Here is an 18,404-nt window from a genome sequence, read left to right as displayed (position 1 = left end):
GCTCCCTTTTGTCTCTGGTCCCCTTGCTGGCAAGCCAACACATGCTCTAAGTTTGTCAGAAATTTGTTTTAACATCAGCAAGTGAGCAACGTCTCCAGGATCGCACACACCTTAGTCCCGAGGGTCTGGCTCGGGCTGGAGCCAGAAGCCAGCACCCTCCTGCTGCAGGAACAGACCGGCAGGTCCCTAAAGCCACCTTCCTGAGATGCTGCCTTCTTCACATCTGTTAGCCTACTGATACTCCCAGCAACTGAGGGAGGAGGCAGGGCAGGTGGCATCGCATCCACTTGAAAGGTAAGCAAAGTGGATTCAGAGGCTGAGTGGCTCTTCCTGAAGGCCCCTGAGCACACAGGGCCCAGCCGCTAGTGTTCAAAGCTTGCTCCTCTGCACTCTCTGCTGCACCCTGAGCCGCTGGGAGGCCGGGCCCACCTTCTCCACACCAGAACTGGTTCCCAGGCTCCACAGAGCTGCAGGGAACCCAAAGTTATAGCCAGGCAAGAGAGAAGGAAGGAGCAAAAGGCTTTATTGATAAATATGCAGATATATCTGTACACAGGGACTGCTGTGGGGCCAAGACTGGCTGCAGGCACCCCATCGATTGGGTTACAGCCAGGAGATGGCCCAGTGCAGACCCCCGCCACAGCAGCCCAGCTGTCCAGCCAACCGCCGCCTCTCTGCCAATTGTGCTGGGGGCAGGAGAGGCAAAGGCTGGCTTCAGGCTCCCAGCTCCTGGGGCTCATGAGCAGTCCCTCCCCTCCAGGGCACTGGCACTGTGCCCAGGCAGAGCCAGGGGACAGAGGCAGGGGAGGGAGACAGCAGCTGCTTCAGACCCTGAGCAGAAAACCGAGTGAGCACAGCTGGAAGCACCAGATGAACTGGGCTTCAGGGGCCTCCAGCTGGCCCTCATGGCTCGAACCTGCTGTTGGAGATGGGCAGGGTGGAGGGCCCCAGTTTTCCTTTTCTCTGACAGGGTTGGCAAGGCCTGGTGGCAGCACTGCTTCCTGGGTGCTGGGCACTGGTGGCCCCCGGTGGCTCTGGGAGGCAGGTCCCTTTTACGGCTCGCCCAGCAGCCAAACAGCAGGGAGGCACCCCTCAGGAAAATATCAGCACTCCAAGGCAGCAGCAGGGAGGGGCCTGGTGCTCAGCCCCCCGAGGCCCTCCCTGGCCTTGCTGCCCAGGGATCCGCAGGCTCCTCAGTCCTGGGGTGGTGGGGGCTGGTTGACGATGACCTGGATGACAAAATCTTTCTGGATCTTGGTTTCCTGGAGCCGCGTGCGGTCTGTGAGCAGTTTCCCAGAGAAGAACCACCGCTGCCAGGACGGCTCGACGCCCTCCTGGGCGTGCAGCTGCCTCTTGAGCTGCCCCACTGTGTCGGGCAGGCTGGCGCTGAGCCTCACGTCCTTGCCCGTGGAGAGGCGCACCTTCAGCGGGAACTCACGGCGGACGCTGGGCGTGGGCTCCGGTGGCTCCACGCTCTCCTCCTCCGTGTGCTCCAGCAGCAGGTTCACGGGTGGCGACAGGCAGTAGATGGGCAGCTGGTAGCGATTGCCCAGCTCATCGTAGCATTCACAGAGAGTGCCTGAGGGAGACAGGGCTATCAGAGTAGGCTTGGGGGCTGAATTATAGCTCCACAAAAAATCCGTATGCTGAAGTTCTAAACCCAGTGTCACTGTATTTGGAGACAGGGGCCTATGTGAGAGTAATTAAAGTGAAACGAGATAATTTGGGTGGGACCCTGATCTGGCAGAATCAGTATCATTATAAGAGACACAAGAATGCTCTCTCTTGCCGAGACTGGTTTGGCTCAATGGATAGAGCGTCGGCCTGGGGACTGAAGGGACCCGGGTTCGATTCCGGTCAAGGGCATGTACCTTGGTTGCGGGCATATCCCCAGTAGGGGGTGTGCAAGAGGCAGCTGATGGATGACTCTCTCTCATCGATGTTTCTAGCTTTCTATCTCTCTCCCTTCCTCTCTGTACAAAATCAATAAAATATATTAAAAAAAAAGAAAAAAGAATGCTCTCTCTCTTCCCCCCCCATCCCCCCCCCCCTCCCATGTAAGGACAATGCAAGCAGGCAGCTGTCTACAAGCCAGGAAGAGAGCTCTTGCCTAAAACTGATTCCACCTCACACCTTGGTCTTGAACTTCCCAGCCTCAAGAACTCTGAGAAATACATTTGTTATTTAATAAACCATTCAGTCTATGGTATTTTGTTATAGCACCCCAAGCAGACTAATACACTTGTCGTGGCCACCCACAGTCCCAAGCCCACCCTTCAGTCATGTGTCCCTGAGTGAGCTTGGAAGGAGCTCAAGGTAGAGTCAGGAAGACCTGGCTGGCCAATCCTGTTTGTGCAATCCTGGCAAATTATTTAATTTTCCATTTGTTTATTCAACAACATTCCTGAGCAAATGTGCTGGGTGCTGGGTTTATAAGAATTAATGAAACAGTACAGGCCCTGCTCTTCATGTCTTGACTGGGGGTAGGAGGGGGTGGTGTTATACCTAATGAGCCTCAGTTTCCTTGCTTGTACAATGTACTGCAGGTAGAAATACATTTACTGTGCCCTGAGCACCTACTAAGTGCTAGGACTAGACTAACTGATGTTAGGGTAGCTCACTGAATCCTAACAACCAGCCCATGAAGTAGATATACCAACTTAAAGTCACTACGGCTTGAAATTCGAAAAGCTCCTAGCTCAAGGTCACAAAGCAGGGAACGCTCGCATTAAACCTAGGTCTAAGACTCTATAGAGTTCTACGTTACCCCCTCTTTACACAGTCCCACGGGCTGTTATGAATGTAAATGCAGAAGCTTCTAGTTCAGTGCTCAGCACGTAAGTACCCAACAGAAGGCTGGTCCCTTAGGTGTTCAGGGATCTCAGAGCACCTGAGTAATCCTTAGCCTGCTCTCATCACACTGGAGGTTTGCTGGTGCCTTTCCACTCCCTCACTGGGCAAACAGGGCCTGTGTCTCATTTTCCTTTGTGCCCTCACTCCTGGTCCTGCCCATACGGATTGCTGAATGAACAAGTGGATGGTCACCCCGCCACCCACCAGCGTGGATAGCAACTCCCCGCCTGCAGCGGGACCAGGCCCCACCCTGGCGCTCACCATGCGGCAGGGTGATGCTGGCTCCATCCAGGATGGCCTGAGCCAGCTCGTGGTCATTGGCCTCAGCCGCATAGGCGGCAGCCTTGAGGGCGTCCCAGATCTCCTTGCGGCCCTCGAAGGCAGGTGCTGTGTCCCAGAACTCATCCCGCTTGCTCCGCAGCTGCCCGTCCGTCATGGGGTAGTCGCTCTTCCACTTTAGCCGCTCCTTCTTCAGGGGCTCATTGCGTCCTAGGCAGACAGAAGGGGGGCTCAGCACCTCTAAAGCCAGGGCTGCAGTTCACCCTCTGCCCAGCCCCCTCACCCCCAGGCCAGGACCAGGACCCACTGCCCAGCCCACCCTAACCCATTGCAATGGCTCCTAAGTATTTAGTCTTTGGGCCTATCCTTGGAGTCAGGGAAGAGTCTGCAAACTGCACACACCCAACCTGGGGATGTAAAATACTTCTATCAGCAAGAAAATACTGTTCTTGTTACTGCTGTATTGTAACTGATTATAAAGTACTACATGTTCAGTACTTTTTAAATCTAGAAAGAATACTGATATGTAAAAATAATAACTGCTACCATTTATGGAGCCAGCTTGTGCCAAACCAAAGGCTAGGCACTTAAGACCAGTGGTCGCCAACCGGTGGTCCGCAAGGTCCGAAAGGTTGGTGACCACTGCTTTAGACCCATTATTCATTTGATCCTCAAAATAACCCAACAGTGAGGAAACTAGCACCCAGAGAGGATGTTGTTTGTCTAAGGTAGGGGTGTCGAACTCAATCAGAGAAGGGGCCAAAATCTAAAATCCAGCCTAAATCGCGGGCCGAATGGTTTACTGAACAGTCATAAACTGTCATTGTGATGGAAACGCAGCGGAGTGCAGTGATGACAGCGCGGTGTGGGCCACATTGCAAGGCCTGGCGGGACGGATTTGGCCCGCGGGCCTTGTGTTTGACACATGTGGTCTAAGGCCACAAAGGTACCAATTTAACACAATACTTCCTGACTCCAAGGCCACCTTTTGCTGTCTATTCCATTCTGCCATTGCAGAAAAAGATTACTCAAGAATTCTGCCATTCAGAAATAACCACAGTTGACACCAGGGCACATTTCCATCCAGCTTCCTTTTCTCTATTTTTCTCAATATAGATGAGTTCATATTATTAAATATTTTCTATTCTTTGTTATACAAAGTATTTAAAATGTTTTCTTGGCAATAAACAACTTTCTGTTTATTTCACATTTATATTACTGCCAATGTATGTTCCCATGAATTAAATTATAAACCATTTTAATGACTTGTTATTCATGTTCCACTATAGAGTTACAAAGAATATTTTTTACATAATCATAACCAATGAACACAAGAGTCCTGCAGCATCTGAAGAAGCAATACATGTCGTGTTTTTTTTTCTTGTTTCTTGGCCCAAACTGGCCTCCCAGACAACTCCCCACCACAGTCAGGGCTGAGCAGGAGCATCTCTCACAGGCTTCCGGAGGCCATCATCCCACAGCTGAAGGCTGAAGGAGCCACAGGAGCGAGGTCTAAAGAACTCGGGCCCTGACCTTGCCGGTTTGGCTCAGTGGAAAGAGCGTTAGCTGGGGACTGAAGGGTCTTGGGCTCAATTCTGGTCAAGGGCATGTATCTCAGGTGTGACATTGGGGCATGTGCAAAGGCAATAATCGATGTATCTTTCTCACATCAATGTTTCTCTCTGTGTGTCTTTCTGTCTCTCTTTCTCGCTCTCCCACTCTCTAAAAATCAAAGGAAAAATATCCTCAGCTGAGGATTAATAAAGTACTCGGCTCCCACTCTAACTCGGATCCTGTGTGAGAGAGACGGGACTAAAGCTAGGGGCTATTGCTAGGCCAGTGGTCAGCGAACTCATTAGTCAACAGAGCCAAATATCAACAGTACAACGATTGAAATTTCTTTTGAGAGCCAATTTTTTTTTCAACTTAAACTTCTTCTAATGCCATTTTTTTCAAAATAGACTCGCCTGGGCCATGGAAGAGCCACATTCAAGGGGCCAAAGAGCCGTGTGTGGCTCTCGAGCCCGTTTGCTGACCATGGCCTAGGCTATCCCCACTGGCTGGGGCAGAAAAGAGGGGCTCTTCAGGGGAAGAGAATGACTTTCACTGTCTACCAACTGTGTAAAAGAACCCAGGTAAGCACTTTATTTATGTACATTATCCCGTTTCATCCTTGCAATTGCCTAAGGAGCAAGTGTTATTGCTATTTCACAGATGAAGGGACAGGCAGAGAGATTAAATGACTTGCCCGAGGTCACACAGTAAATGACAGAGTGAGGGTTTCACCTCAGGTTAGACTGAATCCACAAAGGTCGGTTTTCAGATTCTTGTGCAGGCAGAAAACTCTTGACTAGACTTTTCATTTAATTTAAAGTGTCCCTGGGTTAGCAGAAGGAAATGCAAATCCTCTTTGTAGGAAAACAACCTCAAACCAAGCCTCAAATAATTCCCAAGATAAAGTTCCAAGGAAAAGAAATAAGGTCACCGTTTCTTGGTTTTTAAAAAAATAAAAACATACAAGAAAACAAAGCAATATAAGACAGAGCCAGCACAAATAGCAAACAGAAGAATCAGACTCAAAAAATTTCAGATATGAGATTTATCAGACACAGATTATGAAATACTGATTTTAAGAAATACGAGACTCTTGAAAATATGAACAGGGAAAAAGAGATTATAAAGAATGACCAAGCAGAAATTAAAAGAACCGTATAGGCTTATAGAAATGAAAAATATAATAACTGAAACTCAGATGGTCTGACTTTATTTTTAATCCTCACACAATTAAATTGTCTTTTAGTGAGAGAGGAAGGGGAAGAGAAAGAGAGAGGAGAGAGAGGAGGGAGAGGGAGAAGGAGAGGGAGAGGGAGAGAGGAAAACATTGATCGGTTGTCTCCCACATTCATCCTGATTGGGGATCAAACCCACAACCTTTGGTGTATAGGATGATGCTCCAACCAACTGAGTCACCCTGCCAGGGCAGATGGTCTTTTTGTAAAAACTTATATATATATATATATATATATATATATATATATATATATATAGAGAGAGAGAGAGAGAGAGAGAGAGAGAGAGAGAGAGAGAGAGAGAGCGCGCGCGCGCATGCCAGGGTCCATAATGTCCAAAGGAACGAACGGACAACCAAACACTGGAAGTCAGTCCTGCAGTCAGTGGTGTTGGTGCCATGGTGACCCAGCACTAACTACCGAGAAGGCTGTGGATCAGGCCCAGAGAGAGGCCCGAAGAGAGAAGCAGGGTCTGATCCACAGCCTCCATGGCAGCTGTTGATCAGCCCTTGCCTTTCTTTCTCTTCAGACCTCGCCAACAGCAGACAGAGATAGGCCCAGAGCTGATCAGCCCTGCCTCTCTGATCAGGCCTGGAGATAAGGCCCAGAGACTCTGACTGGCATAGAAACTGACCAATCAGAACCAAATCTCGGTGATCTGCAAGGAGCCAATGGCTGCCTAGGAGGCAGAGCTTTTGACACTGACTGCTATAGAAACTGACCAATCAGAACCTAATCTGGGTGAACTGCGAAGGCAGAACCTCATGTGGGGGCTGAGGAGGGGTTTTAAGGGCAACAGCTATTTGGTGTAAGGTATAAGAAAGTGGTTCAATTTTTTAATGACCAGTTTGGCAATACAGTGCATATGGCTGGCTATCAGTCCAGATATAGGGATTATGTATTTTTGTCTGCCAAGAGCATCTCCTCCTGCTGAAAAAGGCTCTCTCCCCGCCCCCATTTAATCAATCCTATCCTATATAATCTATTTATACTAATAAAAGGGTAATACGCTAATTAGACCATGTCGACTGGCCATCTTCCAAATGTCTGACTTCCTTCCAGACAAAGCCATGGTGGTGGGAGCCGAGGCAGAAGCAGTTAGGGTTGATCAGGCCAGCAGGGGAGGGCCATTGGGGACTAGATCAGGTCAGCAGGGGAAAGCAGCTGGGGGTAAGATCAGGCCTGCAGGGGAGGGCAGTTGGGGGCAACATCAGGCCTGCAGGGGAGGGCAATTGGGGGCAATTAGGCAGGCAGAGGCAGTTAGGGGCAATCAGGCTGGCAGGGGAGCGCAGTTAGGGGCAAAATCAGGCCAACAGGAGAGGGTAGTTAGGGGCAATCAGGCAAGTAGGCAAATGGGTTAGAGGCAATCAGGCAGGCAGGCAGAGGCAGTTAGGGGTGATCAGGCAAGCAGGAAGATGGATGGTTAGGAGCCAGATTACAAGAGGGATATCCAACAAGGATCGGACCTCAACTGGCAATCAGACATCCCCCAAAGGGTCCCCAATTGGAGAGAGGTGCAGGCTGAACAAAAGGAGCCACCACGCCCTGCCCCCCCCCCCGCACAAATTTTGTGCACCAGGCCATTAGTATATTTAAAATATATTTTTGTTGATTTCAGAGAGGAAGGGAGAGGCAGAGAGAGACAGAAATGTCAATGATGAAAGAGAATCATTGATTGGCTGCCTCCTGCACACCTCCTACTGGGGATCGAGCCTGCAATCTGGGCATATGCCCTTGACCAGAACTGAACCCAGGACTCTTCAGTCTGCAGGCCGATGCTCTATCCACTGACCCAAACTGGCCAGGACTCACTCTGACATTTTTAAAATGGAATTTCTAGGAGGATACAATAGGAATAATGGGGATGAAGCAATATGCAACAAGATAATAAAGATGTCCCATTTTCCTTCAAACTGATCTATATATTAATGAGATCCCAATAAAATTCCTAACTGGGAGGTGTGTTTGTTTTTGTTTTTCAAGAAACTTGGCAAGTTGATTCTAAAATTTATATAGAAAAACAATGATACTCTTAGGGAAAAATAAGGTGGGAAAACTTGCACTACAATTATTGACAGTAATTATTGTATAAAGCTATAGTGAGTGCAGCACTGAAACAAGAACAGACAAGTGGGCCAGTGGAATGCAATGGAGAGCCCAGAAATAGACCAGGCATATACAGAAATATGCTTCAAGTAAGAAGGAACACTGACAATAGGGTGTGTGTGTGTGTGATAGATGTGAGTGATATTATAAGTATATATATTGGCTCTGCTAGTAATTTTGTCTTTCACCCTGAACTCCTAAAACCCTCATAATTTCCTGAATGATAGGAATGTCTGATACAGATCTCCTAAATTGCTTGGAATTTCCTAGGAAACACAAGTGTGTTTTTGTTTTCTTTGTTTGTTTTTTAATTGATTTTGAAGAGAGGAAGGGAGAGGAAGAGAGAGATAGTAACATCAATGATGAGAAGGAATCATCGATCGGCACCTCCTACATGGCCCCTATTGGGGATCCAGCCCACAACCTGGGCCTGTGTCCTGACCAGGAGTTGAACCATGACCTCCTGGTTCATGAGTCAATGCCCAACCACTGAGCCACACCAACTGGATAAGTGTCTTTTGTTTTAATAAGGAAACTCTGGTGGGATCCTGAATGAGGGCTGGTCACCAGAAAGATCAAGCCATGATAAGTTTGGAATTTTCAGCCATGCCTTCCATTCTCTGGAGCAGGGAGAGGGGTTGTAAACTTAGTTAGTAATTGAACATGCCTATGCTGTGAAGCCTCCATAAAACCCCCCAAAGTATGGGCTTTGAAGATCTTCATGTTCGTGAGCACACCCATGTGATGGGAGGGTGGTCCACCCCAAGTCCAGGGACCAGAAACTGCTGTGCTGGAGACCCTTCCAAGCCTCACCCTCTGTATCTCTTCTTCTGGCTGTTCACTTGTATCTTTTAAAATATCCTTTGTAATAAACTGACAATAGTTAGTAAACTGTTTCCCTGGGTTCTAAGAGTCGCTCTAACAAATTATCAAACCAAAGGAGGGGGTTATGGGAACTTCCAATTTGTAGCCAAGTTGAAAAGAAGTTGAAAAGTGGAGGGAGTGAGCCCTTAGCCTGTGGGGCCTGTGCTAATTCTGGATGGTAAGAGAATTGAAAATTGTAGGATACCAGTTGGTAGCCACAGAGAACTGCTTGGTGTGGAAAAACACCCATAACAACTAGCATCAGTGTGAGCAGCAGAGGAGAAACATGAAAGAGTTTTCTTAATGTGGACTATTGATGGTGTTGGAACTAAGGGTCTCCATTTAGAAACACATTAAACAAGATCCCTACCTCACACCAACCATAAAAATCAAAGCCAGATCAAATCAAAGTTTTAAGTGTAAAAGACAGAGAAGAGGCACTGTTGAAACCAAAGTTTAGTTTTGTCCATGTATTTTTTGCTTTTTTGGAAGTTTGGCCCAAAGGTGTTTTTTGCCTGATCCTTCTTCATGATTTATGACTCTTTTTCTCTCTGGTCCTTTCATATTGATGACTCCCTAACAAGAGTTTTGATCCAGCAGGATTCACAGTCTTTGCTCAATGACATCTTCAGGGATCTCTGGGGTGTGGTATGTCTGCCCTTCCCCCAATGACCCCAACCTCGGGATCTTTTTAACTTCTTGAGTTGACTTGCATTGCTTCCTTCCTCTGTGTCAGAGGTCACTTCTCACTGGTAGACACAGATGGAAACCTATGTCTACCTGCTGCTCCTATGGGAAGAGGTTAGGTCCAGCTGATGAGCCATCCTGGTCTGCTGAGGGTTTAGAAAGCTTGCCGGCACCGTGAGGTCAAGAGCACCCACTTCCCTTTTTCCACAGTGGGACGAAGCTGAGCCACCTGGTCCTGCGTGAAACACCAGGCACCTAGAGGCAGTCCTTTTTGCTCAAGCTCCAATAAATCTTACCACCACACTTCCAAAAAAAGAGCAGCCAATTCTAAGAAACATGCTTTCTAAAGAAGACACTAGGCCTCGGGGCATCAGTTGTTCCTGCTTTGATCCCACTCCCTTTAATGGTTACAGTTCGGTTCTGTTCATACCAATTAAGTTGCTTGGCTGCTGACTCCAGGACACCGGAAGTGTAAGTGTGCATTATGCATGCATCTCACTCTCTCTTTAGAATAAACACAGCCCTGAAGAGTCACCTTTCAAAGACATCATCTCAAGAGGCCATGGATACCTCAGGATGCTTTGCTCGAATATCTCGCCTTCAGGGTCCCCTCCCCTCCACATTGACAATAGCACACTTTCCTGTCATAGACAAACTTCTAACCCATGGGTGGACACAATGTCTCTCCAAGTATTACAGCATCTGCTGCTACCCAGGATTCAATGTTTTAAAAATTCCTAATCCTGCACTCTGGTCTTTTTTGGCTGAAAAGACCAGAAAATATTAGAATGGGGTGGTGATGGTGGAAAGGGGGAGAGGTTGATGTCAAGAAAAGGGCAGCAGGCCTTTGCCAGGGTGGTTGGACTTCATCCTGTGCCCCAGGATAGGGGGACTTGGGGGGTGGGGGGAGCGGTCTGATCGAGCGGGCTCGATCCCCAGCAGGGGGTGTGCAGAAGGCAGCTGATAGATATTATGCTCTCACATCTCTCTCTCTCTCTCTCTCTCTCTCTCTCTCTCTCTCTCTCTCTCTCTTTCTCTCTCTCTCTCTCTCTCTCTCCCACCTGTCCTATCTAAGAATCAATTTTTAAAATCTTTTTAGAAAAGAAAGAAAAGAGGAGCAAGAGTCCACCCATGCCTTCTCAGCTGGCATTGCATATTGCAACCAGCAGGGGGCAGCTGCAGCACCTCTGGGCCAGGTGCTGGTTCTTGAACAGTGAGTCAAATACAGAGTAAAAACATCCAACAAAGTTCACCAGGCCCAAGGCAAGCATGTAAAAGAGACATACCAAAATGTCTGGATCTCTACACAATAATGCTGACAATCATAGGCACAGATACAAAGAAAAGAAAGTTTTTTTTATCTAAACATAAAAGCAAATTGATGATTTTAAATTTCATTTCGTTAAAAAGAATGATGTTTTATAGTTAGTGAGTTAAAGAATATAGACTTTGGAAAGGATGTGAACACTCTTATATGCTGAACAAATTGGTACAAACTTTTTGGAGGGCATTTGATATGTACCCAAAAACTTAAAAATGTACATCCTGCCCTGCTGGGGTGGCTCAGTGGTTGACCTTTGACCTATGAGGTCAACACTTTGATTCCCAGTCAAGGCACATGTCTGGGTTGTGGGCTTGATCCCCAGGAGGGGGCATGCAGGAGTCAGGAGATCTACGACTGTGGTTTGGCCTTGAGATATTTCTCTTTTTCCCTCTCCCTCCCTCTCTTTCTCTAAAAATCAATAAAAACTTATTTTTAAAAATATGTACATCCCTTTTGTTCAGCTATTTAGTTTCTAAGAATGTATTCTAAGAAAATAATCACAAGTGTGTGGCAAAGGTTTATCTACAAAGCTGTTTAACTCAGCACAGTTTTAAACAGGGGAAAGCTAGAAACACACTAACTGCACACACCTAGAGAAATGCTAGATAAAACCTATGCATTCGTGGCAAAAAGTCTGTGATGGGGTGGAAGGATGCTGGGTAACATAAGGTGTCCAGAATACTATGTAAAAAGGTTATGGAGCAGCACATGCTTTGTGCTCCAGCTTTTGTTTCTAAAATAAATGAATGAATGAATAAATAAATAAATAAATAAATAAATAAAATCACATATTAAAAGACTGGAAGGCCTTATACCAAAATGCTAACTGGCTATATCTGATTAGCAGTAACAAGTTTTGGGGTGAGGGGATTGCTTATATTTTCCAAGTTTTCTACAACAAGCATTTGTTACTACTAATAATAATACAACGAAAGTTGCTAACAAGAAAAAATGGTACATCAAGTCCCGGTGGAAAAGCAGGATGAATTTGGAGAGCCGAGTGAGGGGGCTTGAGGGTGGTGAGGATCCGGAAAGCTCAAGGTCAACAGCCTCTAAGATTTCAGTTGCTGGCAGCTCTGAGTGACTCTGTCCAGGGCCAGGACAGGCTCTGCTGGTTTCAGCAGCAGGAGCATCTAGTGGCTTCTACTTACGTCTTCACCTGTCCTAGATAAGTTCCAGGTCAAAGACAGAGTAACAGAAATGGTTCTTATCCCTAATGAATGTGACAAAAGAGAGATTTTAAAAAACAAAAGACCATTCGGTAGTCAAGGTACACACCTGCATTGGGAGGCACAAAACACCCACGAAAATGGTGAGCTTCTGTGATTGTGATGGGCAAGGAACAGCCAAGATGTTTGTGACTGAGCAGAGAACGGATGTTTCTAGTAAAGAGGCAAGAGCTGCGGTCTTGAAGGATTGTCTAAAACACCACCTGTATGAAGATCTCCTGGAGTGCTGGTTAGGAAGGCAGAGTCAGGGCCCACTCATACTCACTGAACTGGAGTCGTATGGGGCTGGGCTGTAGTATGTAAAGATTTTGATTGAAAAAGCCCCTTGAAAACACAGCAAGGCAGGAATGAAAATGGCAGGCTCTTCCACACATTCGCATAAGTTCGTTCAACAGACCACCTCCAAAGTTGCTGCTGAGAGCAGATTTGGAGAGTAAACAGGCAAGACAGCAAGAGGGCACACTGTCTGGGTTGGGGAGGATAATGATGGTAGACGCTGTGGTTTGTTCTCGATAATGAATGGTGTCTGGCCATACCACCCCAAGGGAGGGCACTTGAAAGAAGAGTGGGAGAGAGAACTCTAAATGTCTTTGCAACATGCCTAGAGCTGGTGTGCGTCTCTGAGTGTGCATGTGCATGTGCATGTGCATGAGCGTGTGTACCTATACTCCCAATACTTGATTCGCTCTGCTGAATTCAGAATGACTACACCAAAGCGAGGATCCTCAAAAATCCACAGAAATTGACAGACCCTGCCTGCTTCCCTCTGAATAGTCCGCAGCCTCACAGCACACTTGGCCCAGTGCGGGTTTTCAGCCAGTTGTCTGCTGAGTTGAAAATGGAACTGACAAAGGCACAGTGAATGTGAACGGGGTGGAGAGCATGGTGGAGGAATCAGAACTGAGAGCAGAAGTGGGCAGGCAGGGGAAGCAGGGGGAAAGTGCATGAGAGAGAAGTCAAGCAGTCCCTTCATTTCTTGATCTCGGGCCCAAGAGATCCTTATTGTGGTGTCAGGGACTGGCACAACTAAGCCACTGGGATGTGACACTAACTCTAAGACCAGCCAAGGGAACCAGAGATTTCCCAGGACAATAAGTCCACTCAAGCCAGGAGACGGCCCTATTTATACCTGCAACAATCCCTAAGCTCTGTTTTCACACTCAGTTACCAAGCCCCGTCCCCAAGCCCCTACTCCAGGGACAGGGCCAACAATGTCCTCCCCAGGAGTGCTGGTTATGTGACAAGTCTGGCCTTGCCTAGCTCACGTGAGAGCAGAGGCTCCAGGGAAGAGAAGGCAGTGACAAGGGCCTGCCCACCCCAACAGCCTGAGCAGACTGAGCCTGTTGGCCTGGATGCAGAATTCATTCACTCCTCTTCCCCTCACACCCTGGTAGTCTCAGCTGGAAGCAGAGACTGGAGGGTGTGGCTGAGCATGGCGTCTGCAAAGGGGATAAGTGGTCAAGAAGACTAGCAGGCCCGAAGGAGGATCAGCCCACCGGAGAGAGTACAGCCAGAGGAAGTGAAGCCCAGGTAATCCCTTCAGGAAGCATGGTATTTATAGTTAGACTTAGCCCAGCATGACCCTGGGAGCCTAGGTAACCTTCACAGGGGAAAGTGCTGGCCCAGCTCCTCTCAGCTGGGGCCTCCCCACGTGGCCTCTTTACAGTGTGTGGGCCCTTCTTCCCCATTCATTCCCTCTGGCCCATCTCTAGAGTTCAGGGAGAGAAAGAGGTGGAGCCAGTTGCTAAGTGACAAGCCAGGCATCCCCTCACGGGCACGTTGGGTCCCAGGCGGCTCTGGACAGGCTGAAGGACTCCACTCCAGGTTTCTCTGGGAGCTCTGTACTCAGCTGTGACGACATTCAGTCCAGGGCAACTGAAATTCAGGGCAACGATCTTGTTTGCCTCCCTGAGGCTGGGACACCCCCAGTTCATCTTTGGGGTCCTGGAGACAGGGTTAAGGTCTGGCATGCAGCAGGACTCAAAAAATATTTGCCGAATGAATGAGTGAATGAAGTGTGCAGGCAGTTTAGGAAAAGGAGGAAGAGCTGGAGAGTGGAGATCGGGAGGGGGGGAGGCTAGATGGAGCTGTTTGGGAAAAAATCCCTGTAGGGAAGAGAGGGAAAAAGAAAGGAGGTGATGAAGATGGAGTCCAAGAGGGACAAAAGCAGTCCTTGAGGTGTACAGTGAAGAAACCTGTGGAGGATGAGGGGTTGGATGTCAGAAACCACACTGAGTGAGGACCTGGAACTTTCATGGCAACTGGAGAGATGGAAGTACAGCCAAGAAAAGTAAACCCAGCCAGGCCCCCTGCTTCGGTGTTTGTGGGTGTGGACAAGGGGCACACATAACCTTGGAGACAGTGTGCGCTTTCTCCGTGCTTGCACACAAGGCACACATTTACTGAGGGGAGCATGGACTTCATCTGCTCTCTGCCCTGTGCTTCCTGCCCAAGGCCCCAGCGTGTGTGGCCAGGCAGGGTGAAAGGGGGGATGGGTAGGCCAGGCTGGGCACTAACCAACTCTTCCCTTGACCTGAGCTGACTTCACCAAGCCGTCCCTGCCTTATTTCCTGCTTGAAAACGGGTCTGTCTCATCTCCACTACCAACAGAGACCCCAAATCCTCAGGGTCGACTCTAGCATCTAACCTGCCAAACAACCAACAGCTAGCTCCTTTTGGAAGCTGCTGGGAGAGAATACTACTTCATAGGTAGAGTTCAAACATCAAGTGTTTGGAAGATTCCTGCACTTCTCCTTGTTTTAAGTTCATATGAGTAAAAATAAAAATACAGCCATTCTTTTCTTGTAATGAATGTATCCCCACCTTCATCATGCACTGCTGTGTTTGTTTCCAGGTGCAACACAGTCCTGGCCTGAACGTGAACAGTCCCAGGGTTCCCAGCTCTAGAGGGAACCTTGATTACATGCAGTCTCACAGATAATGATGAGTTAAGAGACATATTAGCATAGCCCCTCTCTCCAATCTAGATACTCATACATATTATATTTGGGCTTCAGAGATAGATTAGGCAGGGATTGCTTCGACCACCGGTGTGAATGGGGGTGGATGGGGGTGCATGACCTAACCATTCTAAGCTTTGGTGTTCCCATCTGTAAAGATGTAAGTCCCACCTCATGGATTGCTGTAAGGATAACGCAGGCCACTCTGTTCAATGTTTAAAAGACTGTAGCTATTGTACCATATTTCCTGGCATATAAGAGGACCCCTTAATTTTACAGTTAAAACATAGGTTTAGGCCTGTATTCGCTGTATAAGACTACCCCCCACTTCCGAGGCAACATCAGTTCTTTTTCTAATAGACCGCCTCTCTGACTCTGGCCAATCTGAGCAGGCTTTTTACTAGGACACAGTGTACATGTTCTGTACCCGAAGCTACACTGTGTTCTAGTAAAAAGCCTGCTCAGATTGGCCAGAGTCAGAGAGGCGGTCTATTAGAAAAAGAACTGATGTTGCCTCGGAAGTGGGGGGTAGTCTTATACAGCGAATACAGGCCTAAACCTGTTTTAACTGTAAAATTAAGGGGTCCTCTTATATGCCGGAAAATACGGTAATTAGCAATCAAGCCAAGTCAATAATGCTTACCAGTATGCAACTAAAAGAATGAAAAGTTATCTTTTTTTTTTTTTTTTTCTTTTCATAAAGTTGCTGTGAGTTTGGAAGCTTTGGAAACTCCTGCTGTAGAGAACTCTTCATCTCTCCCGCACAGTGCAGGAAGATGCAGGGCTAAATGAGGTTAAGTTTGACAGGGACAAGAGCAGGCTTGATGGATGCCCACTGCCCGTGCAGTTGCACACCACAGGGTCAGCACTTTTCCTGGGGCAGAAGAGGGAGGATGGCAGCTCATAAATAACACAGGAGCTCCCCAGGAACTCTAGAGGTTGCTAGAAAGGTCTCCAGTATCTAGCCAGTTCCCCTTGCTACCTCAGGATTCCAGGATAGAGAAAGACAGGTCATCGTTGCCACTGTGTTATCCACAGGCCTACTGTGAGGAGGCTCCCCACAGGGAAGAGCCAGGCTAGTCCCAGCCTGGCAGCCAGGTGCCTGGAGGCCGAAGGGCATAGGCTGACTTCTGACACCCAGAACTCTGTCCCCCTGTCACAGCACTCATTCAGACATATGCTACCCCCTTCAGGGCAATACCCCAGAGTATGGCAGAATCCTAAACCAGGAGTGACACCGAAGTCATTTACCCTACCCCCTCCATTTTACATATGGAAACTGAGGCTCTGAGAGGGGATGTGATCTGTTCCAAACCCCACAGCTCTTGCCGTGTGTGTGTGTGTGTGTGTGTGTGTTAAAAGTGAGAGGTAAATTCTATCAAACCACTCCATTGCTAGTGAAAAGTGACTTATAACTAGAATATTCAAATGTTAGGTGATTGACACAGAGATGACAAATACACCAGTGGGAAAAGCAGCGAGCAGAACACACACCATGACCAAAAATGGAGGAGTTGAGTCTGTCTGACCCTCCAGTTCCCAGTAGGGAAGAACAGAACCTAAGAGCCTCCCAGGACACTTGGACCTGTGTGCCCAGGTCTCCTGTGGGCTTCACAGAACATGCTAGACACGGGCACTGGCCCAAGACACGGGCACTGGTCCAAAATTCCAGATGGCTGATTTGAGGCTCAGTGATGGAGACCAACCTCCCACCTCATACCACCCTCATGCAGGGGCAATTCAGTCTCTGTGGGCACTTCTGGGGAGGAGGCACTCGCTATGTCATGAGGAAGCCTATTTCATTGTTAGAAGGGTAGAATGGTTAGAAAGTTAATAGTCTTATAGTCACTCTTCACTGAGCACTAGCTATGTAGCAGGTAGCAGAAGAGAGTAACAGATTTTGGAGGCAGGCAGAGCTGGGTTTAAACATCAGCTTCATTATAAATCAGCTAAGTGACCTTGGGTTAAACACATTAAGTTTTCTAGTCTCCTCTCCTAGGAAGTAGTGAGTAGTAACAGCCTACTTCTTAGGGAAGTTGGAGGATTGAAGATATCTATGCATATACTAAATTAACTACTAGAATCAAGATTATATATAATAAATCAAGTAACCTAACACCCAGGTGTAATCTTCCTAGCACTGAGCCTCACCTGGCTCTCGCTTCCTCAGTCTGAAGACACACACACCACCAGCACCATACTTGCTACAGAGGAGGCACTTATTACGATCATTGCAATAGTGTTTGCCATTGTTATTATTAACATTACTATTCTGACCTGGAATCCATCGGCTCTGCTATCTGAAATAACACAGAACAAGTCACAGCTGCTTTCACAGGGTTGACATTTTGCTCTTCTCCAGACTCTAGATCCCCATTCCCTTCTGTTATTTCATTCACCCTCCTCCCAACTAACTACACGTGGTCTTCCCAGCAGCAGGCCCCACTGGGCTCTCGCTTCATTGGTCTGAGCACCTATTCCTCTGCCTCCATAGCAAACGTGACAGCAAGTTTGCCCAGAACCGTTGGTGCTGGAGTGAGAAAAGACCCCCAAAACCTTTCCCCTGGTCATGGCTCCACATTCTCCCAGTCCTAGTGCTGATTTACAGACCACACCTCAGCAGCTGGCCCTCAGTTACTGTCCTTCAGGTATGTGTCTTGAGTGGGGTGAACTTGGTTCCATTGACTCCTGCTGTGTGACTTGGGGCATGGCACTCAACCTCTCCAAGCCCATCTGCCAAGCACAAATGTCACTCTTCTTTGCACCTTACTGACTTGCTCCAGGGGTTTCTGTGAGAAGTGTAAAGGGCACACACATGCCTGGTACCTTGGAGATCTGGAACCCCATCTTTTCAAGGCTGACCCACTCCATGTGACACATCTCAGGACCCAAACATTTTGTCTGTGGATCAACAGAGAACTGTTGAGCATATTCAGTATCCTCCAAAGCCAGGCTCTGGCTCTACAGGCAGCTGTGCCTGACTCATTCCTTCCTCTTCCTTCTTACAGCCTGTGAATCACAGCCCTGTCAGGCCAGCGGCCTCGCTGGTTTCCTTCCCAAGCATTGCCTGGTCCCCCTCCATCCGTTAGGATGGGGAACACAGCCCTCTTCCAGCCAGGGCCCACACACGCCTCTCCTCTGGGCGGTGTGATCATCCCACACCAGCCTGAGTTACATGTGCCCTTTGGATTGCAATGTCCTTGCAACTTGATTGTCTACTCTAGGAGGGCAGGCTCTCAAGAGCCTACAGTGTGGTGCATCGCAAAACAGAGTTGCCTGGCACCTACCCTGGGGATTCTGACTTAATTGCTCT

At 48.0% G+C, this 18,404-nt stretch overlaps 1 protein-coding gene across 1 annotated transcript in view; it reads right to left on the bottom strand.

The window, feature by feature from the left end:
• Window positions 1-506: 506 nt before the first annotated feature.
• UBTD1 (ubiquitin domain containing 1) overlaps window positions 507-18,404 on the bottom strand; it is a 54,249-nt gene continuing 36,351 nt past the window's right edge. The window contains exons 2-3 of the mRNA XM_036438761.2: window positions 3,115-3,342; window positions 507-1,579 (exon numbers count right to left, since the gene is read on the bottom strand). Coding sequence (XP_036294654.1) covers window positions 1,194-1,579; window positions 3,115-3,342 — 614 coding nt within the window. The 3' untranslated portion in view covers window positions 507-1,193. The remainder of the gene's footprint in view (window positions 1,580-3,114; window positions 3,343-18,404) is intronic.

This window comes from Pipistrellus kuhlii, unplaced genomic scaffold (assembly GCF_014108245.1).
Source record: "Pipistrellus kuhlii isolate mPipKuh1 unplaced genomic scaffold, mPipKuh1.p scaffold_m20_p_15, whole genome shotgun sequence".
NCBI lineage: Eukaryota > Metazoa > Chordata > Mammalia > Chiroptera > Vespertilionidae > Pipistrellus > Pipistrellus kuhlii.
This window is presented reverse-complemented; position numbering and strand designations above follow the sequence as displayed.